This window comes from Manis javanica, chromosome 3 (assembly GCF_040802235.1).
Source record: "Manis javanica isolate MJ-LG chromosome 3, MJ_LKY, whole genome shotgun sequence".
Lineage (NCBI taxonomy): Eukaryota > Metazoa > Chordata > Mammalia > Pholidota > Manidae > Manis > Manis javanica.
This window is the reverse complement of record NC_133158.1, coordinates 21808808-21834271: the sequence shown is the minus strand read 5'-3', so window position 1 is coordinate 21834271 and position 25464 is coordinate 21808808. Positions and strand designations below refer to the sequence as shown.

At 37.7% G+C, this 25464-nt stretch overlaps 1 protein-coding gene across 21 annotated transcripts in view; it reads right to left on the bottom strand.

The window, feature by feature from the left end:
- The window catches only part of CHL1 (cell adhesion molecule L1 like), a 309930-nt gene that overhangs the window by 15767 nt on the left and 268699 nt on the right, over nucleotides 1-25464 (bottom strand). For 17 of the 21 annotated variants that reach the window (XM_073230929.1, XM_073230928.1, XM_073230927.1 and 14 more), the window contains 14 exons: nucleotides 23460-23600; nucleotides 23034-23145; nucleotides 21602-21768; nucleotides 20438-20602; nucleotides 16637-16765; nucleotides 13706-13807; nucleotides 13321-13518; nucleotides 12169-12239; nucleotides 7732-7954; nucleotides 6452-6567; nucleotides 6112-6316; nucleotides 5778-5900; nucleotides 3195-3374; nucleotides 66-227 (listed from right to left, as the gene is read on the bottom strand). In XM_073230929.1, the coding sequence (XP_073087030.1) occupies nucleotides 66-227; nucleotides 3195-3374; nucleotides 5778-5900; nucleotides 6112-6316; nucleotides 6452-6567; nucleotides 7732-7954; nucleotides 12169-12239; nucleotides 13321-13518; nucleotides 13706-13807; nucleotides 16637-16765; nucleotides 20438-20602; nucleotides 21602-21768; nucleotides 23034-23145; nucleotides 23460-23600 (2094 nt within the window). Of the gene's footprint in view, nucleotides 1-65; nucleotides 228-3194; nucleotides 3375-5777; nucleotides 5901-6111; nucleotides 6317-6451; nucleotides 6568-7731; nucleotides 7955-12168; nucleotides 12240-13320; nucleotides 13519-13705; nucleotides 13808-16636; nucleotides 16766-20436; nucleotides 20603-21601; nucleotides 21769-23033; nucleotides 23146-23459; nucleotides 23601-25464 lie in introns of all 21 variants that reach the window. The other 4 variants (XM_073230941.1, XM_073230939.1, XM_073230943.1 and 1 more) reach the window with 3 other exon arrangements.

Genomic DNA, 25464 nt, shown 5'->3' with positions numbered 1-25464 from the left:
TACATTAAATCTACAAACACAGATCTGTTGTCTAAGACTGCACCAAGAATAATCTCATTTCTCACCTCTCCCTCTTGTCTCAATTACATCTTCAAAAATGCTATTGTTATCAACCCAATTCTTAGTCAATAGGCGAACTATGTGTTCAGCTCCCGGCTCAAATACCTCTACTGGGTGAGTCTTTTGAGTAAGATTTACTCCTTCTTGTATCTTCCCGATACTCTCACCTAAGAAATGTACACAGTTAAATCATGTGAATTGTAATCACTGAAAAGCAGGATATGAAAGGTAAAAAAAAAAAAAAACATTGTTAGATGAATAGGAGAGTCATTTATAGCATCTATTTTTCTCTCAGGTAGTTTTTGAACTCTCAGGAGATCAAGAAAATCAGCACTTCAGAATTGTCTTTCTCAATATACTATAACTGAGTAAATGAAATGAAAATTCATGTCCCTTTAATATGAGGTGCTTGCTGATGAAATGGTACTATAAATCTGCCTCATCATGTGAGTGGTTCAAAACCAAATACAGGTGTCAAAAAGTTATACAATGTCATTTTTTTTTAAAAGGTGGGCTTTCACAGTCCTAGCAGGACACTGAATATGGCCATTGTGGCTTATAGTTGAAAGCATATGGCATTATAATCTTAACTGTATATTACTTTTTTTGGGCCTTGGTCTTCATAAATATTGATGGAATGGTGTCATAATATGATCATGTATTAAATATTGGAAACCTACAGAAATGTAAGATAAAGTACAGGTTTGTAGGTACATTTAAGTGAAAAGCACTAAGAATTTGGAAGTGTGAAAAATCAGTTCTCAAAAAAGAAACAACTGTCAACATATATTAATTGTAGAATCTCATAGTAATTAAAATATACATTTAATTTCTGATGTTCCAACAAACTAAAATATATTTTCATTTAATCTAAAGTTTTGCTAAGAACCAACTCAATATAATAAATGTAAATATTCTGAAAATAAAATACATTCCATGTTGAGAATATTAGGAGTTATGAAACTATTTTGAATAGGTATATGTCCTACATTAAAAATTTAATTATAACTTTTCACCATAGAATAGAAGTTGATTATATAGTTACTGATAACAAAAGGGCTTTATTTAAAAATGGCACCATGGGGAGAAGTAAGGCCAGTTATATTAGTTGAGCGAAGCCTTTAAGATTGAGCACCACTGAAACAGAATGCAATTAATTTGGGCTTTGAAAAACAGAAATATTAGTATAACATTAAGTAGTGCAAGCTTCTGAAAAACAGAGTAAAGCAAGTGTTTCGGTCAAGCCAATGGTACAGAAAAACAGAATATTTCTGATTAACTTCATCTTTTTCCCCATCTTAGATGGTGGGATGTGAGGCACCTCAAAATTGGAGTGACAACCAGAAAATATCCAGGAAAAAAAGGCTTATGTATCAAATCCCATTTGCTGAATATGTGACAGTTGACCTTAAAATTTGCTATCTAGGTAGAGCAAGGAGAGAAAGATACACAAAGATTGATTCAAGTTCGCACAGAAGTTATCATTTTTAGAGTGTTTAGTGATATCGGGATGTATCTACTCAGTGGAAATGTAAAATGTATCTATTCTTTTTTCCAATATCATGCTGAAATCCAGTGGCAAAAGAGATTGTAGTTTCTTTCCTGTAAATACGGCAAGATATGCCTATAGAAGAGAAATCAGTGTCAGCTGGGGAAGGGGGTCAGGAGGTGAAAATGCAGAACCCTGAAAAAGAGCACAAACATACTAGTAAGGAACATTTCCAAATTACTGAGACATAAGACAGTGAAGAAATATGCTGGAAGACTCTCAAACACATTAGTTTTATCTTTAATGCACAGAAAAGATGTAGCATCATATATAAGATCCCATAAGCAGCATTTTCCATCTTATAAAAATAGATCATCAAATTTTCTAAACATTTCCATATTAGTCTAGGATGTGTAACAACTGTAAGGGAATTTTGTGAATATCTTTTCCTACATGCTGCAAATTGGCAAGTGTGGCATTAGCGTTTCCCGTGCACATTAGGCTCTTGGTTCTGACAAAATAGCAACCTTTTCATGTCTTCTGCTTTTAACAAATATACAATATACATATTTAGATTACTACTCTTCTGACTTTTTTGTATTGGATACTTGATGCCAGTTTGAACTCTTGAGAAATGAGATCCTTTTAGTTAGTAGTAAGTGTTCAATTAACTTTAAATATAACTTCCATGAGTAGGTAAATGACTTCTTCATTTTACTTGCTGTCTAATTCATCTTTGGAAATAATTTGTGGCTTCTTTGGGAGAAACTACTTAAATATGTATTTTTTATAAATGACAGTTTGATTTTCCTCATTACAATCTTCTCTTTTCTCAAACCTAAAATTTGGAAAAGCATCTAGAATAATGACTGATATGTAGTACATGATAAATAACTGAGTCTTTGTATCTCCTTTCCTGCCATTTCCTGTTTCCTCCTTCCCTTCCTCATATATCCCTGGAGGTCTGATCAACTGGAGCCCTAAACAAGGCCCTCTGACTTACTCATGTGCACATCAGTTCTTCTCATTACCTCCCTTTCTTACTCTGTCTTCTGTTAAGCTTAGCAAAAACTCCAAAATCATAATTTTAGAAATAATGTGGAAAGGGAAAAAGTAGAGTGGTTGAATTAGACAAATTGTACAAATAAAACCAAATAGATTTTTGAGCCATTTTCAAGCTAGTCATTTGTTGTCATCAATCAGCAGATAGTAAAATCAATATATAAATTTATCTATACATACAAATCAAGACATGGAAGTGACATGTATTGGATCAGTGTTACAAAATGTCTACCAGGGCAAAAGGCAAATAGTTTTTCATATGGAAACATTTCCAAAATAAAAATACCCCTCAACGAACCTTATGAATAATTCCATGACCTTATGTCCCCCTATTTTAATTAACTAAAATTATAGTCCCTGACCTTATATACACTAAGGCTATAGTCTGACCGCTATTGTGTAGAAATCCACAGTTTGAATCAATGTGAACTTAAGACAGGATAAAAACATTTTGCATCTATGTCAGTGGAAAGAAAAGGCCAGGCAGACTGAGATCACAACCATTTCTAATTCACAATGACTACATGGTACATTCCCTTCAGAGCAGTTTGAGAAAAGGCATGCAGAAGCTTCCTGTACTTACTCCCATCTCCTAATGTGGCACTTTCCTCAGTGATTGGCTTTCCACAGCCCTTTGAAGTGCAAGCCCTCAAGTAGAATTTGTACTTGGTAGTTGCATTGAGGTTTGAGAGACTCCAGCTGGGCTTTGATGGAGTTGTAATGTTGATATCATTTAGTTCTCCAATTTCATAGGTGTCATTTACTAAAGAAATAAACATGAACAACACCACTTCACATTTCATAGTCTTAACAGTTCAAATTCCCTTATTCCTTATTTTTGCTTTCATTTATCCTTATGGTATGCAAGGCACTTTCTTAACGATTCATAATCACCTCACTCAATTCTATGAGGTAGATAGAACCACTGTGGCTATAACATCCACGGGAAAGTGGAGGTCTAGCAAGACTAGACACCTTGCCCAGCCCTAAAGCCAATAACTGGCACACTGTGCATTGCATCTATACCATACCCTTTTGACTACAGAAACCTATGTTCTTTATCACTGTGCTGTACGTACTACAGCCAGTAACTCCACCTTCATCATACCAATTAAAAGGTATATATCCTTGACCATTTTTAAACTCCTAAATTTTAGGGGAATATTTCTGACGATTTCTTTGTGTCTTCTGTGCTACTGGTTTAATGTGTGGCACCAAATAAGTACTCATTATATGTAAAATCAAACTGATTAATAAGTAACATTAAAAAATATATGCTGTAAAGTGCTAAATGGGAAAGGATGAATTAGGTAGGATCTCTTGAAGAATTCGCACCCCAGAAAGATTCGTGTAAGAACACAACGTACTCTAAAATTGCTGTAAGAATAGTCCGAGAGGTGAAATACCTTCAAGACCACGTAGCCATTAGTGGCAAGAGAAGGAGTGGATAAATCCTTTTGACTCTCAATCCAAGACACCATACAGGTAAAGAAATAAATCATTTACATACAACTAGATCCAAACACTGGAAAGAAGAAACTAAAATCGTAACTGTCTATAGATTGAGAATATTCCTATGCAATACCACAAATTCAATAGAAAAACTACCATAATCAGTGTAAAAATTCAGGGAACTCTAGATAGAACTCTCATATACCCTATCAGCAACTTCTTAGAGAAAATATAAAACTAAAAATATTTCAATCACTTAATAGAGAACAAAGTATACAGTTCTATCTTATTAAAAACTCACATATCAAGCAGTAAAATAGTCACTGCAATTTTTAATATTTAAGCTTTTTCTCTCTATAATCTAACTTGTTTTAAAAGTATATACAAATCTTATAAAGAAATCAACATGAAGGCTGGAAGTTAATTAATGTTGAGTTTCTTTATTGTTAGGATAAGGTAAGGCAATGTCTTGACCAAACTAATTGACACTTAAAAAGTCTTTAAATATTTCTTCAGTGGTTTCTACATGTTTCAAAACCAGTTCATGGAAGACTGTATGTAGGCTTAAGAGCTCAGCATTTAGACTAAAAGACTGATCTGGGTTTGAATCATTGTTTAACCCATATTTTCCTGAATGATGCTAGGTATCTGAACTCAATGTGCCTCAATTTTCTGGTTCACAAAATAGTGATAATAAAAATAACTCATAGATTTCCTACTTTAATGAAAAAATGCAGAGAGAGTGCTTAGTACTGATTATGCTACATAGCAAACACTCAAAAATGCTAAAAAGCTACTTTTATTGAAATCATGCCTCTACCTAGATAATTCTATGTGCCCATCTGAGAACAGGCCATCAAAAACTAAAGTTAGTACCTGACCTGGAATACTGAACCAACTGAAGGCAGAGAAGCCCTTCAGGACTTTGTGGTGTACTTGAAGTCTAAAATTTCCCATGGTCTCTGTCCCCTAATTCCCATTTTGAGATGATGCTTCAATTTGAAAACTGTTAGAGATGGGAGGTGCTGTGATTAAAAATGACCTGATTTCATCTAAACATGAGCTTTTTTTCAACCTCATGGAATGGCAGTGTGGGGGCAGAGCCTATTCTGAGTAATGGCCCAGAGACAACTCTAGTCTCTCAGGGTCACCTGCCTGTGCCAGGGGGCTACCGATTGGGGATTATACAAACAAACAGAAGTATATTTAGGGTTGAGACTGACACATCTCAGAGACAGAAGATGCAGTGTATGTACTGTGGAAGTTACATGCACTTTGATTTTCTATTATATCACTTACTCTTTTCTTTGGTGTGTTTAATTCTCAAGGCCCCTTATATATGAGTAGTAAACACTTTTTCTGGTACCCACTGACATACTGCTTTCCTTCTAAAACAGGAATTGGCAAACCTTTCTGAAAATAACTAGATTGTAAATATTTTAGCCTCTGTGGACCATGTAATCTCTGACAGAGCTCTTCAACTTGGCCACTGTAGTGAGAAAGCAGCTACAGACAAAGGTAAATGAGTGGACATAGCTGTTCCAATAAAACTTTCTTTATAAAAACAGGCAGCAGGCTGAAATTTGTCTGCAAGCCAGTATACAGACCTGTATGCTATAAGGAAGTGCGCTAGCCTACAAATCATGATCGTCAGATTCTTAGCACAGCAAACCAAATAGTTTAACAGGAGAATCCGATTCATATTTCTACTTACTTATCTGGTACTGTAATAGATAGCCAGTTAAGTTTCCATTCAATTTCTTAGGGAGTCCCCATGATAAGGTAGCAGTGTCTTTATTAACTTTAATGACCTTGAGAAAAGTTGGCTGGTCAGGTACTAGAAAACACAAGAGCAAAAACAGACATTCATAAGTAGGGAAATTTCTTTAAAAAACATTAAACCCCATTAGATTACAGGTTTTCATAGAATTTGAGTAGTTAACTCATATGAAGTACATAATAATTAAATAGTAACAAGGAAGGAAATGTTTGATTTGGCCATTGGATAATTCCACTGTCGGTGTAATCCTACACTGTTTTTTTCTTACCTCCTTCTGGTGTTTGAAATATATAAGGCTCACTTTCTGGACCAGCTCCTTTAGAATTGTAGGCTAAAACTGTTAAGTGAAATTCACTAAAGGCATCGAGGGAAGGAACCATTCCATAGTTTCTTTGTCCTGAAAATCTCAGAATGTTTACTTCTTTGGGATGTGTTCTTCCATCCAACAGACTTTTTGTTTTCCACCAACTTATCTGCAATGAGAATAGGAGTCCTTTAACATGTCGGCCATGGTATCAGAGTCTCTTTTGGCTTCTTCTGAAGTCAGTTCTTACTTGTAGGAGAGATATTAATTCAACAATGATAAGGATAAAATCTGTGATAAAAACCTGATATCCTTTCAGATGTCCATGTACTCTGTCCTTTGGAATTGTTGACCAAGAAACTTTAACTAATGTGCTGTTGATAACGTCCACTCCATGGATCACTGGAGCTGTATCAGGATCTGTTAGGTACATAAGAATAATTAGCTTGAATAATTTCTAAATGTGATCATTATCCTTTTCAAAAGGTGGTTTTCTTCCTATTGTTTAATCTGAGGAAAGGACCTTTGTGAAATCAATTTCAAATGGAGCCAAGAGAGTTTCTCATCACAGAGCAGTTTCAGAGCCCAGCAGGAGTCCAGGAGAAGAGAACAGCCTGCACTGCAAGGAGAAATGCCACTTTCCAGAAGGATACAGTGTGGGCAGCACAACTGGAAATAGTGGGAATATTTTTATGTGCATCGTGTCTTTGGAAGCAGGTGAACTAGATAATAACAGCAGCTACATTAACTGTGCATATGCTATGCCTCAGGCACTGTTCTAAGGGTCTTACCTGGATCAGCTCATATAATTCTTAGAACGACTCTCTAAAGTGGTATTATTATCCCTGTTCTACTGAGGAGCTAAACTACAGAGGAATAAGCCAAATGAAGAGTGATAAGCGAGTATCTTAGTTTACAGATATGTGTCCTATGTAGTTTCCTTTGGGTAGAAGAATTTATTAGTAGGTGAATAAGGACGTAGTCTCTAATATTCTCAACCTTTATTCTTGAACTAAAATATTACTTTGGATACTAGAAGAACAATGAGAATAACCCATGTAGTAATGTGGAATGCAGTATCTTTCATTTTTCCAGTCTATCTGTTGCAGCTATTATGGTATAAGTATTTAATGATATATTATCAGCACCTCAGAACTGTGTATCACTGGATCTGGATCTTATCTGTGCTAGGAAAGCTCCAGACATATAACTGAGGCCAGGGGATGTCAGCAAGTGGCTGTCTGGAGGTCCTTGACAAGTAAGGGCAAGTGTAATTGGAAACTTAATGACAGTTACACTGCTTAATTGATTGTACTGAAGATTCCAGGTCTTTGATTTTCAATATAGAAATACCTTTATTGGGAAACTGTATGAAGTTAAAACTTTCTTCCTTACTACTGTATACTGATCAACTGTCCTGCAGTCAACCCCAAAGTAGAAACTACTTGATGTATTTCTTATCTCCCACAGCTAGTACACCCTTTTTGCATACAGAAGTTGTTCAAAAATGTTCATGGACAGAAACACAATATACTTGAGCAAGACTGCCCTTGACGGGCTTGGGAGTCTGGGAGCATTACTTACAGTCTTCTCCGGAATAGAGAATCACTGACTGAGGCGCAGGGCCAGAGCCCAGGTGATTGATGGCTTGGACTTGGACATCGTAGGGAGCATAGACAGTAGGCGTCATCACCCGCAAGGTGTGGTTTGTGACTGTTTCTTCTTCCCACTCCACTGGGGCTCCCTGTGGCTTCCAGGTCACTCTGTACTCCAGTCCTGGTCCATTCTGCTCCATGGACTTCAAAGGCTACAACAGAAGGCAAAATTCCGTGTGATCACAGACACGTTAGACAGTGGCAAGCCACCCCAAGTGGCATCAAGAATCCTGCAATGGAATGACTGTTTCTTAGGAGATCTTAAACCCCACTCTGGTCTGGAAACAGGTTGTTCATCTGTCAGTTTAAGTCTGAAAGTTAATCCCTCATCTCCCAAGTAGTATAAAGCCTACAATTTAGGTGCCTGGATTTTGCCCTTGTGTTTAGGCCTAACTGTTCATATATCCATTTCAAAATAAATTTCACACAGAGTTTTAGCTTTTGTTTACACTTTCCTCTATATTCTTTTTCACTCCCAAAGAACTGGCAGAAATGAATAGGACATGGCCATGAATTTCATGGCTGTGAATGGGATTTTCCCATGACTTTCCCCCTTACTGTATCCATCCTTCTCTGTCTTCCTTCCCAGATGAGAGAGATTGAGTTAATTTGTATTTTTGTATAACATACATGTTTATACATTAGAATCCAGAAAATATAGCTTCTCACTATAACAATTTCCCAGTTCCTTGACCATTCTGTTCCTATTTCTTTAGGTACCCCCCACCCCCCGACTTTATTTGCTGTGGAGATACTTCTAGTATAGGAATGGTTATTTCTACTTCAATTTTTAATTGAATAACAATTTAAAAAATTAATTTCATAGAAATGGGAATGTACATTTAAATGAATTATTACATAGAATACATTTAAAAATGTGATTTTAGTCCTAGATTGTAAAGGTCCACTTAGAGATACAGAACTTTTGTTCTGTGTATATAAGTGATTCAATAATGTCGTATAGTGTTCCTACAGAATCTGCAATGATTCTTCACCAATCTAATTTATTAAAATACTTATTAGAAGGATTGGTTCGAATTAAGTTGAAAACATGGTTCTATATCAACAAAATAATTTCAAGTGCATGCTTATTCCAAGGCGAGTAGTTAAATTAGCTAGAAGGAAAAAGAATCAAAACAAAACAAAAACTTTGTGAGATTTTCGCAGTCATTGTTTAAATTTTGATTCCAAAGCTTCACCCCCAGGACAATTTTTTACTATCATATAGATGTACATTCACTTGGGGCTTTAGCATTGCCCAGATGAATCAGGCCACAAGCTTTTAGCTCCATACTGCAATCAGCAATTGCAGTTTCCTTCAGCCTACAGACAATAAATGTGTACAAGTAATATTATTCAATTTACACATTTGCCCTGAGGAAAATACATTCCCTGGAAATTTTTTAAATAAACTGCACCACCGTAGGTAACTCTTCTGAGAAAGAACTTTCCTAAGACTACCAGCCTTCTCCCCTCACAAAGGGATCTCTAGAAAAGAGACTGTTAACTTGGGGCCTGGGGACCTGTTGATGGAGTCTGTGTATGCTTTTCCAAGGATCTGAGAGGCCATGAAATTGTGAGGAACACTTTCTGCGTATAATTTTCTAGAGAAAGTACAAGTAATATACTACTGCTGTATTCTCAAAGAGATCTATGGACAAAGCAAGGTTATAACAACTTCTGTAAAAACTGGATAGGCTGCTGCATTCACTGCCTAGATTCCATTTTAAAGCTGGTAGATTTTCTTACAAGAAATAACAAAACCTTTGCTATGAAACAACTTGGCTGGGATCATATAACCAGGGAATTGAAGAAGTTCCTAATTCCCAAACATGAGTGGATTTGGGTTTCTGTTTAGTTGTGTGTTAGTTGTGGTGTCTTTGAGGTTAGAAATTTTCTATGTTATTGACATTCAAATTTACATAAATGCATTCTGCTTAAGAACAAAGGGAACTGGCAAGCAAAAGTCATTGTAATTATTGAACCAGGCTACAGGGCTCTTTTCTGATACTATTTTTTTAACACAATATATATATGAAAAGTGAGTTTTAGTAGATAATGCTAAAAAGACTAGTTCTATCATCAATATATTACTATTTTAAAAAATTGTGTTCATAATCTTCAGTGTGACAAGTTTATAAAGATACTTCATATACAATAGGATATGTGAATAGAAATTCATTTTTGACTGTAATACAAGGTTCGTCCATTCAATTAGTAAATGCATATTTATTAATAACTAACATATAAGGCTCTTGATCTCATTTTCATCCATAGGATTTTTCATTAAATGACATTCTTTTATATTGCTAGTGTATTTGTTTATTGTCTGTCCCTCCAAATAGATGATACATTCCAGGAGGGCAGAGACTTTATCATTTTTTACTGCCTATAAAAGCCAAAGACATCATAATACATAATTTTTAATGCTTAAGAAAACAGAACAAAAATCAGGGACATCTATTCTGTTCTGACTGCTCATCTACATTGTCAATCCTTTTTGAAATACCTTTTTGTGTGTATGTATGTGTGTTGTAAGTAAATTGCTTCTATCTTGTGTAGATAGGAATTTTTTTGTAAGTCTCTAAAGAGGTTCTGGTAATTCACTCACAGTGTCTGCTTATCAACTTGAGAAATATCTGGCACCTAACTCCCTTTTGCAGGATAATCCATGCAAACAATAACCAATGAGTAAAAGTTCTTAAACTTTACTGGTCGTGCCTATAATTATTACATCTCTGACATTTAAGAAAATGAAGCTCAATGGTACATATTATGAATGCAACTGTCAATGTTGCAATGAACTACTTTCCTCTAGTTAGTTAAATTACTAAATTCCATGGCATTTACTCTTCAAAGACAAATTATAAACCCTGTCTTAGTGTAATACATGCTTGCAAGAAGAGAGCATTAATAATCAGGTGTGTGTGTATGTGTATGTTTGTGGGGGAAAAAAGAGTGTGTTGTAAGACAAGCGGTATGAAGGACTGAGGACTGCTACCCTTTTTTCATTACTGACTCAGCACATGACATCTGGTACATTCATTAAACTCAGAGTCCCAGATTCTCCATCTGAAATGTAAGGCCAACACCATCAAGCTATTGTAGCCCTCCTGGAGGGGTGGTGATAATTAATGAGCTACTGTTTGTGGAACATGGTGTTCTTCTCTGAGGAACTGACCTGATAATTATACTATTATCATCCTACCCATTATACCACCTATTTTATGGAAACTTCTGTGGAATTTAAAAGAGGATAAGACATCATATACTCTCTAAAAGAGCAAGATACAAAGCATAATTTTAGATTAATTATCAAAACAATATGATAGTAACTATTTATAGACACAAGGTCAAGGAAAGAATAATCTTATATGTTTTCTATGTATTGCCATTATTTTTCCAAATTTTACATTTGCAAAGCTTAAAATTCCTTTAATGGGAATAGTTAGTGTTGATATAACAATACTGATGGAATACTTTGCAGGTATGGGCTGTGTGATTAAAAGCAAGCCAAACTTTATACGTTCAAAAAGAAAATCTTCCAAAAATCATACCTGGAATGAGATATTGAAATAAATTCGTATATTCCAGCATACATTAAAAAATGTTCTATATTTTTATAAAATTCAATGCTTGGAAGACTGTTATTAATCAGAATGGTCGACTGGTAATATACTTCCAATAGGTTAAAATGAAATATGTCCAGATAGAAGGGGAAAAAAAAGTTCACTGTTACTGAAGAAATTTAGAAACAATGCTCTGACTGAAATCATTTGAGTCGATATAAAATTATATGCCAAATTCAAAGAGAAAGGGTTATTTAGTAACTTTTAACAGAGATGAATATAAAGGGGAAAAAGTGAGGTTTGAAATTCAAAGACCCCCTAGGTTTGTTGACTTCTAGTTTTGTAGTGATGGGAGAGAGTCAGTCATCCTGGACTTCAGTCCCTTTATTTGGAACAAGGCGTCATGACGTCCTCTTGGTAAGATTGTTCTCAGAGTTCAAATGAGTTTACAAAATGCCTAATAGGGCATAACAAGTGGTGGCTATTACTTGGGAGTTGTCCTGTTGATATGCATTATATTTATTAGAAGATATACTGAAACTTAGTGAAATATTCTCAGTGTTTTTTGAATGGGAAAGGTTCTAGAATATTAGGAATATGAAACTCTTAAATCAACCTGCATAACCTTCCTTAAGTTATTTACCACGGCTAAATTCTTATTTCACAATATTCTAACCAGAATGATCTTAAATCTTCTATTTATGTGCTGAAAAATATTTTTATAATCATTATGCTTAGCATTAATGATTTCTTTCTTTCTGAAAGAAAGTAATTATAACACATTAAAGAATACATACCTCCCATTTTATAATCATTTCTTTGGGTTGAGAGGCTTGAACCCTTATGTTTTGTGGATTCTTGTCTGGAGCTGAAAAATTACAAGCATTAAAATTACTTTTCCTATTATCATATCATCCCTTCTCTCTCAAAAAAGTTTTAAAAATAACTTTATTTCTATCTGGCCTAGTTAATACCAAGATTTAAAGCAGTTTTTTCCTCCAGTTTTTTGAAATATTGCTGCCATACAGCATTAAGTTATAAGTGTACAATGTAATGATTTCATATATGTATATCAAATATAATTACCAAAATAAGGTTAGTTAATACATCCATTACTTCACATAAGGCAGCTTTTAAATACATATTTTATTTAAAGAATAAAATTGTGTACTTGGAGAGATATAATTAGTGGAGAATAGATGGTTTATTTTATGTATCTTCATTCTAAGCCTTTTAAAAATCCTACACCTACTTTTTCTATTAGAGTTATCATTGGAAATGTACATTGTGAATAAATTAATATCAACAGCCAAGTTTTAGGGACAAGAGATAGGAAAGAGTGGGTAATGTACCCATAAAATACACTGAGATCCATTTTATTAAAAAAGGGCTAAATATGGAGTTTGATGCCAAGGTCAGCTTATACTAAGATCACACCAGTATCTCATGCAGTTACCACCTCTCCTTGCCTCTTCTCAATCCCAGAGGGACGCCTGCCCTAGCATATTTGATCTGGGCTGGGGGGAATAATACCACGCTACGGCCAATGCCAGTTCAGTAACACAAATTTTTTAGTACTACCAAACACTACTTTGGGAATTTAGATATTTTAGAAAAAGTCACTAAATTCATAACATTAATGTCATTAGATACAATGAAAATTTAACAAGGTGTGCCTATAATGAGTCAAAAGTTTTATTTCAGCAAGTTGAAAGAAAGAAAAAAAAACGGAGGAAGTTGACTTTTTCTCTATTTCAGAGTTCAGTTTGGAACCTTGATATCTGGGTTTTAACATAGTTATCAAAAATTAGTGTAATTCCCTGCTCTCTACCAAACATTTACATACTCCTCATGAGACAGATGTACTCTGAACATTTTTGTTACTTAGATGTTCAAAGATGGAGCAAAACTAAAACATGTTAGCGGTCTGAGGGGTGAAGCCTGCCTACCTGCCGGCGGCGTTTCATGGTGGTCCGATGGCCGGCTGGGGTGGCTTCTCCCTACCTCGTTCACAGCGAGGACCCTGAACTGGTACCTCACGTACGGGGCCAAAGATAGCATGGCTGTTGTCTCCTTTCCTTGGACTCTGGTCAGTTCCTCCCACCGTCCGGGTTCTTCTTTGTTTCCTTCAAATTCTACAATATACTCTGGCCATAGGAAAACATGAGGATGGATTAAGTATGTTTAAGTTATACCAAGATTTATGCACAACATTAAAATTTCTAAAGAATGTTTTAAAGAAGGATAATCTACCAACTGTGGTTTAAAAAAGAAAAGGCTTTGATAGTAATTCTGACTGTGAGTATAAGTAACATCATCCCAAGCCGTCCCTACCGCTGACATTGCTGTTGTGGTCATCTCCCGCTTCCCACGTCAGCCGGACGCTCCTGTTCTGCCTGTCGGACAAGTGAAGGTTCTCTGGTGGATCTGGAACATCTAATTAATGATAACACAAAGGTAAGGAGAACGCGGATCACCGCCTTTGTTTTCTGATGTCCTCACTCCGGCACACCTGTTGGCCCCCTTCTTCTCCAGGCTCACGTGTCCACCCTCAGTTGCACACATCTCTCCAACACTTCTGGTTCTATCGCAAATACAGTTTTCTTCACATCTATTCCCTGTTAAGGATTCTCTCCCTCTACTCTGATTCCATGGGTATCAGAATACTTTCAGGAGTTGTTAACAGTGAACTTTTCTGGGCCCTATCTCTAGGGCTTACTGAGAGGCAAGGACCCAGAAATCTGTATTTCTACCTAAAAGCCCTGGGTCATGAGTATGCACACTCAGTTTTTAGAAACATAATCTGTCTTGAGTAGATTAGTATCTCCCACCTCAGATACTTATATGCATGATTCACTGCCTGTACATGGCTATACAGATCTTCAAGGGTAGGGGCCATCTTTTATTACTTTTTGGATCACTCCTAAAGCCTTGCATATGTGTTTTTCACTTACTCATTTAGTCACAAAATATTTATCACATCAATTATGCATATAAGTATTATATGGTAGTCATCTAATTAGGTCCTGTGACTACAGGAAAATAAGATAGAGAACATGAACTCAGGCTTTTTTTTCTGCATGCTTTGGATTTTTATTGTAATTAATATATTATAATTAATGTATTGTTCATACTCTCTTAGTCTGGAGTTCTGAAACAGAGTAGGGAAGGCAGTTTATATTGGAAGAAGAAGATTTATTGCTGATAAATGTGACAGAAACTAGAAAAGAGAGCGTTAAAGTAAGTGAAAACTGGTACTTTTAAATAATGATCCTCATTTCCAAAATTTGGCTTCAATTCCCTCCTGAATCAAGGGCACTTATCTTTTCTCAAAGGAGGCAATAAGGTAATATCTAATAAAGTCCTTCCCATGGGCTCTTCTCCAAATGGGAAGCAACATCTATCGCCCCTGCTGACTATTTGCCAATTGCTCAGAATTTGTCCATTGTTTTTAACTCAGAACATTTTATGTCCAAAACATGATTGGGTACTGCATAAATAAGAAAGTTCTTTATGAACAGTGTTCAGAGTATTTCTCTTCAACACTTACTAAGAACCAACTCATTTCTGAAATTTTCTGAAGCAACCTACTTAGCCTACTGCAACTGATATAAAATCTGCTCTGGGAACCATGTGGACCTAGAATTCATGCATTGCTGTGGAGACCTAAAGGGATGACACTCTTATGTGAAGGAAAGTAACATAACTAAAATGAGCCAAGCGTGTTCTTAAAAACTGTTTTCTGGGAAGAAGAGCTTTATAGTGACTATTTGGGCATCTATTATTTGTTGCTGTCAGTTACTGGAGTATGCTTCTTAAAACCAGGGACTGGCCTAAAAAATTAGGCTACAGTTTTCTTAACTACTTCTTGGGAGTTTACAGTCTACCTCATTGAATATTTAAGAAAAAAATTATTTGTATTCTGAAAGATGGGTAAAAAAAATCATAGATAAACAATGCACATCCTCATGGCCACTACTTAGTTAAAATTCTCAACATTTACAAATTCTAGAAGAGGCAGCCTGAAACAATACATCTTAAAAGGAAATATGGACACTGTGCAACCAAGTGGTGTGGCGCCCCTGCCCTCACTGGCTCCGTTGCTCAGAATACTTAGGGGCAAAGGCTGTGGTGCCTGAGACTTAACCTCTGCACTTTGGTGCCTGGGATAGACTACAGTTTACCCACAGCTCCACTATTTTTCCTGGTGAATTACTAGTGGAATAATTAATAGCGGATTAAACCTTTCTGCTTGTTTCTATGGCCAAATATCTCAAAGGTTTACTTTTATTGAACCAAGTTCGTACCTTCTACTACCTCAGAACTGCTCTGTTGTTTTGGGTTTTTTTTAGTAGAACCCAATCTGGTGGCCATTTGCTTCCCTTGAACAGATCAATCCTGTTTACTCACTTCACCAGCCTACTTTGAGAGACTGAATTTTTCCTCTCAGTTTATACCCTCTGTTAACAATACTCTCTGATGGGATTCTAGTAAAGAGTCTCCCTGGGCAGGCGAACCAGTGAGGCTTTGGCAGTGGGGTGTAGCCTGCAGGGAGGGAGGGTGTACAGGGAATAAACCCACCCACCCTCTTCTGTTGCTAGGGCTCCAGATGGGCTGAACCAAATTCAGCTTGAAGGGTATATAAGTGGTCTGTTGACATTGCCCATGCAGGTCAAGTTTCCAGACCAGAGAGCTGGTGGAAAGTGCATCTGGGAAGGAAACCGGAAGACACCCAGCAGATGCTCTCAGAGCTTTAAACACGGGTGACTGCATGGGCCACAGCATTGATTACACTAGTGAGGTAAGCACATTGTTTTCTAACTAGCATTATCATTTAAAAAAGAAAATCAAAGGCATTTCTTGGCAGAACCCTTCAAGCTCAGTCTGTTCCTCTGATTTTGAGCACGCCCCTCTCCGCATCCCTCCATGCCTCAGCCCTGTTTCTCTGCATGTGGGGAAAGGCAGCTCAGGAGCCCCGAGAACTCAAGCATGCTTCAGATTTCTGTTAGCACTGCCTACCTCCTATTGCTACTGGCAACATTATCCATGTAGGGAAAAGAAATTAAGCATTAATTAATTTCTTTAAAGCCTGAAGAGAAGAAAGCATTTGAAATGAGGTTACTATTTAAATGAAAAACTTAAATGAACTATATATATATATATGCAGGGGCTCAAATTATTATTGGTTTAATTGCCTAAAAAAACAACAGAATTTAATCAGTAATGGAGAGGAAATGAATAGAGATTTCTCATTAGTGCACTTACCCAGGACAGTTACTTGAGTTGTATCCGTGACACTATCTAGAGTGGTTTGTGCTGAACAGGAGTAAATACCTTGGTCCTCTAAGGTGACATTAGATATAGTCAGATTAGCTCCATCAGTAATTATCCTACCGGGGAAAAAAAGTGAGTATATGATGAGGATGAAAATAATAGAAACATAATCCTTTCAAATCTCTGTATTGCCTATAGGAACAAATTTTAAGAATTAAAAAAAACTTCACATAATGTACCTACATAGGACCAACCAGGCTGTTTCTTAAAATGGCAGATTCCTGAATCACACTCCAGTTCTACAGAGTCAGAATGTGCTACAGTCTGATTATCTCTAATTTTGACAAGTTTCCCTTTGCTCCACCCCTTCCACCTCCCAAGCAGAATGCCCCTTTTGACAATGATCAAATTTTGCAATTTATTTGAACAGCAGATGGCAGACCAGTACTTCTTTCTGCAAATCAGTTGCAACTAGCTTTTCATCATTCGTTCTGTTTTTGCCAATTTGTAATTCATATCTAAATGATTTTTTATAAAGTATACCTCTGCCCTATACTTATGCAAAGTAACTTAAATATTCTTAAAACATCTGAACTATACTCACAGCAGTTTGTTGAAAGAAATAATGTCCTTGAAATGAGGGAAGGAAACTCATATAAATGGCTAACAAGTTTGAATTACAGAAAACCACTTCAAATGGTAGTAAAATCAAACGTGGTTCCCCTTTTGGCCAGTTGATACCACCGTGTGTTGCTGATCAGTAATGTCACTGTAATTGTAAACATGATAAAGCTTTGACATAAATTATCTGATCATATTAGCTATATGTCCATTTGGTACAGATGATTTATGAAAAGTACCTTCTTAGGTGAAGGAATGCAATTTAATGACCTCTTTAAATAGGCGTGTGCTTTGTATAAAGCTGCTCACCCACGGGGGCCCCTAGGGTCGTCTTGCCAATATTCGTGTCCTGGCATGGGGCTCCCTCTGGCGAAAAGGGCAACTTTTTGTTAACTCTTCCCAGAGGAGCTGCCTTTTTCAGTCTCACAAATGACCCTTGATACGATTAATGCGAACTTACCAAAAATCTCATATCCTGGTCTCAGTTCAGGTTCCAAATCAGAAGTTTTGTAAAAGCCATTGCAACTGCACATGACATGTAGATAATTCTGGCACACATAAATATCTGACAGCTATTCGTGTTATCAAGGACGTGCTCTCTTGTGCTGGCACAACAGCTTTAAATTCTCAGTGCCTGAGGCAATGATCATTTCTTTCTCTTGCACTCTTCCCACCATAGGTCAAGTGGATCCTACCTGAGGAAGCCCTGTCACTATCATTGTTAAGCACAGTCTAAGTTTTAAAAATGTTTTCTACTCTCAGGGAACCTATTCTCTAGCTTCACTTCACCACCGTTCCTCGCAATCTTTTCCTGTTTCTTACCTGCCGACACCATACGGACTCTCCCACCTCCATCTGCACTAGCAGGCCTGTCCCCAATCCCAGGTAACCCCTGTTGTATCTATGTAACAACCACATAATGCTGAAGGCAATATGACAGAATGATTCTCTTTTTGGAGACCTGTGTTTGAAACTCAGTTCCACCAATTGTGATTTGTAAAACCTTGACCAAAACCTTGAGCCTTACCTGATGTAAAAAACTGAAATAAGAATATTTTCTTTCTCTTCAGAAGTAAATGAGGAAAAAAACACATATAATGATTAGTATGTGGAGCCTGGCATTGTTTGGACTCAAACAATAATGTGTGACCTAGGGCCACGTGCAGTCCAGAAATCCACAGCAAACTCCTTGAGGTCATCTCAGCCTTCCTGGTAGGTTTGCTGTGAGGACTGATGGGGGAGAGTGTGTCGGGAGCACCAACATATCAGGCGTCCAGGAGGTCAAATGGTCTGGAGTGCCAGTTTTCCACACCTATCTTACCCGTAGGTGACGGGATCATCAGGAGGGAAGAGAAAAGGAATTTTCACTTGTTATTTTCTGTGTACCTTTGATTTGAAATTTACCTCTTTCTAGGCTCCAAGCTCCACAATAAGAAGGCAACCCAGCAGAAGGTGAGAAACAAGAGCTGACTAATGGTTTCCTGGACATTTGGTGGATACCTGTGATCTCCATGCCTGCTGTCATTCCACACCTGCTGCTGACTCCAGTGGGGACCAGCCAATCACTCCCAGCCTTCCCTGCTCTGGAGATCTCTTCTAAGCTAAGTTACTGTCTTTCACCCCCCTTTCATCCCCACTCCTTGTGTAGAAAAATTGGCAGAACATCTGTGGCACTTGCTTAGTTTACTAAGACAGCCCAAAGTGCATTTGAGTGTCCCTTCAGCACCCTGCAAAACTCTCAAACTGGGCCCCAGCAAGGCTGGTTAGAGCCCCTGGGTTCAGGTCCCATCACCAACAGAGCGGGACTCACGGGTTCCCTTCTTGGCTGTAGCCCAGAGGTCAAATGGAAGGCTCTAAATAACCGAAGAGGGAGAACGGGGCGGATTCAAGCAGTTGTTAAATCAAATGAGACCTAACCTAAGGCAGAAGGTCTCTGTTTCAATGTGTAGCCTCTTCAGTGTAGATAATTAATCTCATTTATTTCAGTGACAACCGGTGGCAATATATATGCTCCTTTCCTTACATGTATAGGAATGAAGTGGAATAAATTAAGTACCAAGGCTGAGACTAGTGCCTTTGCAAAACAGTGGCACACAGCATCAAGCCGGTGACAGAAATGACACAAGCCACTTGAAGAAGTATAAATTCTAGTAGCTAAAGTGGATTGAGTACTGTTCTTTTCTAAAAGCTAAGTATGTTAGCTCATTTCCACTGTATGATGAAAGTGCTTAAAGTTTTACATCTTTAACATAGTTCAGTTAAAAACAAAGACACAAGGAAGTTAAACAGTGTGTCTGAGGTCACAGACCTGGTAAGTGACAGAGTTAGGATTCCAGCCTATGATCTTAATAATTATGACACTGCTACCATCTGGCCTAAGGACTGCATATCCTATCTGCAGACCTTTAAATTTACTTTTATGGAAAGATGAATAATAAAAGAAAACTACCAGTGAGATTTGGCTCAAGGAAACAGAGCCTTCTCTGCATGCTTTGAAAAGACAGCATAGGCATTCAGTAAAATTTTGATTCTTTCCTCTTTCTTTGATATATGTAATATTGTCTAGGGCTCTTCAGCATCTGTTTGTGCTTTCTTCTGTATATTTTTCCTATACTCTCTATAGAGAGGCAAGAAGGAGTGTAGATAGGCTTCAGGTTCTGCCAATGAGATAGACTCATGTGAGTTTGGGATGTAGAAGGGGAATGGGCACTGTCTCCTGGGGGCCCTGCGAGCAGGCAGGGAGCTGGCAGTGGTGGAACTCACTAGCAGCACCTATGGGGGGAGGTGGCCCTGAGGACAGCAGCATTTTCCAGACATCTGGATGGCAGCTGCAAAGCCATGTGACTAAGAACCCAGAGGTTCAGTAAGCAGCCCCCCTGAGACCCATCTCCCCCAGCCTTTCCAATTGTTCTGTGAGCACCCAAACAGTAAATATTTCACACCTACCTGGAGTGGCTTCTGTTTCATGCATGAATAAGGATGGTGCATGTTATATTAAAAAAAATAGCAAAAAACAAGAAAATAAACCAGAATATCTTACGTCACCTTTTAAATATTACCTTCAAGACTGAAATATATTAGTAAGTTTTTGTATTTTAATTCATTATGAATATATGTTTATGATTTTGTTTCAAATGCAAGGTGTTAATCCCAGCCAAGTGTCATCTCACCTGCCATCCTCTGTGCCGTTCATGGTGAAGGCTTCTCCGTTTTTACTCCAGGACAACTTCAGACTGTGTTTCAAATGGGAGTCACATTTGGTCTCACAGTGTAACTCAAGTGTATGTGACTTGGGAACACGAGGATGCTTAGGAGAAACTCGAACTTTTGTTGCATCTGTTTTAACCGAAGACACTAGTTAGAAATACAGAGCACAGCTTCATCAAATGCCTGCAATATAATCAACCACAATTGTCAACGTAATAGTCATATCCTCACACAGTGTTTGTCACAATGTAATTTCCCAACATCACGTATCATTACTATTTTCTTTCCATCCAGGTCTGGGCATCTGACAAAATTTGGGTGGAAGTGCACTTATTAAAAGTAGCTGAGCAATTTCCCTTACTGCTTCCTGGGCAAAGGGAGTTAGGCGTGTGAGTGAGCAAATGCCTCTAGCTGTTGGAAATTATATAATTTCTCCTTCTAGGACTTCTGAACATGTAATCAAACCAATGTACGGAAAAAGGGAAAACTAGTTTATTATTAATTCAGAGGGGGAGAATATTTACATGCTTTGAAAATATAGTCCATAGTTGTGGTATGCAGGATAACTTAGGAAAGAGATAAGTACTGTGGAAGAATGTAAGAAAAGGAAGGGGAGGGTATGTGTTTAGAGAAATATCAAGCTATCAGCAGAAACAGATAAATATGTACCCTATCATCAAAGCAGTGGTAGACTACATAATACTGACATGTCACAGGAACATATCCTACCTATTTTATATAGGATTTTTCTATACTTTGCTCAGAATTCTCTTTAGAAAAACACAATTTTAAATTCAAGACTTTGTTCTGAAAAGAGGAAAAGTACGCAAGTACAAAACCCCTTCTAATCTTTACACTGAGTTGGTAACTGAAATAAAATATAAAAATATACCAAAATAGGGCATTATAAAATGTGGCCAGGCATCCTCAGAACAGGTAGCTCCCTCTTAAAACTGCATAAAGCCATGGACATATCACTGTGATATCCTCTATCTTGTGGGGGAGGTTTAGAGGAAACACAATCTAGGAAGTTTGAAATAGTTGAAATTGTACTGTTTCATTTGGGAAAATGAATGCAAACTGAGCCCATGTGAGAATTCATGTCAAGTAGAAACAAAATTAAAATACCTCTAATATCCAAATTGGCTGTGACTGCAGTTTTTCCTTTAGCATTTTCTACCCAACAAGAGTACGAGCCCGCATCATCTTCTGTGGTTCTGGTGATCTGTAATGTACCGTTTTCAAGGATATGGTACCGTCTGCCTTCAAGGGGTTTCACTTCTTCTACCTTCTGCCTATGGACACAAAAAGCATAATGAGTTTTTAAGACCACTGGCTGATGTTGTTCAAGTGTCTCTCTTCTTTAGGAGCTTAGCAGACCTTATGAAATGTTCCACTGGAGTTTACATTTTTTCAAAACTGGGTCAGAAGTACATGTCTTCCTTGACAAAACAGACTGTGGCTGGAGGACACTGGGGCCCCTGCTCTGTGCTTCCGCTCTGCCTCTCAGACCTACCAGAGCAGTTCTGCATCTGTCCTCAGAGCTTAATCAATATTTTCTGGCTTATTGATGGCGACCTCTTTAGTTAAGGATTGCTTCAGGGCCCTAAATGGGAAAGCTAGTAATTGAAAGACATAATGAGCCTCCTGAAGCCCCTGGCGCCCGGGGAGAACACTGGCCATTCAGAAATATTACAGGCCAGGAAGTCTTTCCTGCCCTGTGGATGCGGATTACATTCACTCTGAGCAACCCAGAGTCATTTTCTTCTACACTCATCCATTTTCCCAGCATTTGCTGCCACAGTTTGATTTACTCTGTACATTTCACAATAAAAGGCTGCTGGGGTAAGATAAACCCAAAGGATGAACTCCGGCTGCTTGTTCCCAGGGGATCCCACAGGGCCAGGGCCAGGCAGAGGTGAGCAGGGTCCCCTCGGAGGCAAAATTTAAGGGATGCCAAAATAGCTCAATAATCAGGATAAATAATATTTTAATGGAGTATTTTTAAAAACAAAATGTGAACAAAATACTCAAATTTTAAACAAAGACAAGATCTGACTCCGACTTGCTCACCCTACTCCAATCTCGGCTCTGTGGAACAATGGCAAAATTATTTAGTTTACTCAAGCATCTCTAGTGGAGTGACAAATGTGGTAGGTCCGTAGAGCAATGTGTTTCAACTCACTACACCAGTCAGCGTATCAAAATTAAATTCAAAAGACATGGTGCAAAAGATACCCAAACCAGCAACAGTAAAATACTACATGACCTGAGATATACCCGTAAGGAGAAACTACATCCACCTGTACAGGTGTCCTCATAACCACTTCAAGCCTTTGCTCTCCTTTGTGAGCAGAAGTGACTCTGCATATCTCTCCATGTGAGTGAATCCTGCACATCTAATGGTTCCAGGATAGGTAGATTATTAGGTTTGCTACTGAGGCACTGGCTACACGGAAGAACATGAACATGGACACAACACAGCCTGTCAGATGGTGGATGAAAGAACAAAAGCAAAACCTACGACAACATGCCCTCAGGGAAACTGGGTACAGCTTACCAGGACACCACAGCCTCGGGTGAAGCAAAGAACTGGCACTGTAAGAAAGCACTGTGCCCAACCACTGTGGCATAATTTTCTTCATCTTCAGTTTGTATCAGTGGACGAACATCTGTTTGAAAATAACATAAATACTGTTTTAACCTTTCATGTAGGAAGTAACATGCAAATTAAATGTTTTATCCTATCCATACTAATAAAAATGGAAAACTGAGTACAGTACATATTCCTAAATTAGAAAACTATTGAAATTCAATACATTTCTGAAAATATAATTTTAGTATGAAGTCTAATTAATGCCCAAATATAAGGTGAAAGGACTTTTACCCATGTTTTATGTGCTGAGAATTCAATCTATTTGTGAGTATGGCCTTAAACATTCTTAAGAAAACAGCAGGTTAAGAGTCTGCTCCCAGATGTGCTTACCTACTACATCAATATTGGCATTGGCAAGGATAGTTCCATGGACGTTCGAGGCTTCACACTGGTACACAGCAGTGTGATTCGGTTGCAGGTTGGTAAAACTGATTTCCCTGGGGGAGAAGACATCACCAGCAAATGGATCTTCTGCAAGAGATTAAAGAATGTCAGTTTGATAAAAAATAGTACATAAAATATTTATACACCATTTATTAAACGTGTCACACAGTATTTATATTTTAAGACCAGTTTAGGGTGAATAATAGCTCACTGAAGCCAATGCTTTAGAATTTCTTAACATCAACCATGGATTTTCCTTTGCGGACCCTTCTGTAATTTCAATTTTTCCTTCAAATTAATATTTATTGCTAAGTACCTGCTGATTCTAGCTCATCGCCTCTCCATACCCATATATGTGAGATCCAGTTTACCATTTAGCATTCAAGTCCCACTACGAACTGAACACTTAGTCCTGTAAATTTGGGTCTTGATACAGCCCAGCATAAATCAGTCACATGATCAACACACCTTACTCCCCAAATCTACCAATATTGGCTGCTGTTTACCCACTTGGTACTTTTGTTCTTCTGTTTCATTTCTCTGCTCTCTGCAATTTTAGGATTTATGCTATTCATTTTAATTGTCTTGCTTTGCTAGTAAACCACTTTAGATATATGTTTCATTTTCCCAGTGAAACTAAACCCTTCTTGAGAGCAGGGGCCAGGTGTTCTACTTTTTAGCAGTAAATCCTCCTCTGATCCTGATCTAGATATAATTCTGCAGATATCTTTTGGAAATGAGAAAATCTAACATTTCTAGTATGTATGACAGGCCAAAGAACTCCTGTTGGATGAGCACGTGTTAGCTCATTAACTCTGCTGCAAACCTGCTGGATAAGCAATACGGCCATTGTGGAGATAAGGGGGCTGGACTTGAGAGAAGTTGAATGATGTGACCCACAGCACCGACCACAGGCCGAATCATGTGCCCTTGCCATGACACTACAGACAAGCAGTGGAAAGGAAAACATGTCCACTAGGGATGTTGAGTGAGAGGCACAGATGTTAAAATTATGTTTAAATGACATTGTAAGATTTCCAAAAACCTAATCATCATCTTTTTATATCTCCATTATACAAAATAGTGACTAAGTTTTGGGTTATGGAAAATATCAAACACATTCAACACATTAAACTAAAAGATTTTCTTAGACTTCTTTTTCCCTCTGGGAATTGGAAGTGGATATATGTCTGCATTTGACTGTGAGCTCCATGGGGGACAGGAAAATAAACAGAAAATATTTTTAGCAGAGCTTTTAAGGAGGCTCAGAGGTCCTGGATGCAAAGCATCTGAAAAAGTTTAGGTCTGTGATCAATAGTAATAATTTTGATATAGTTTTGGAATAGTGTAAAGGATGTGTAATTGATAGAACTGTAAGCACAAAGAGATTTCATATCCTTTAATCAGCCCACTGTCATCAACCGTGCCAACCTATAAATGGTTGTGACCCATTTGCAGGGAAGCAGGGAGACCTGTGGTCCACAGCTGTGACAATAATACTGAGCTTAAGATTGCAAAAATGTAGCTTCGGTTCTAGGTCTGCCATTATTCAGCTGTGCTATCTTGCATAAGTTTATTTTCAGCCTTGATTTTCTCATCCATCAACAAACCTGTTTGCTCTACTCTAGGAATAAATCCAGGACCTACCCATTACTACTGCCAGCCTGGCTCTAGGTCCCACCATCTCTCAGGCAGTTCCAAACTGGAGAAGTCACACAGTTAATTCTCCAAGAAGAGACTAGAAAAAATCTTTGTGAATAAGTTAGATCATGTCATTCTTCTGGTCAAATTCCTCTAAGAGCTGCCCATCTTATTCATAATAAAATCCCAAGTCGATACTTGGCCTTTCCCCTTTATGTATGACGTGGCCCCTACACCTCCTGGCTGGTCTCATCTCCTAGCTCTGCGCCCTAGTCACTCACCTGATTTCAGCCACACAGGTCTCCCCGCT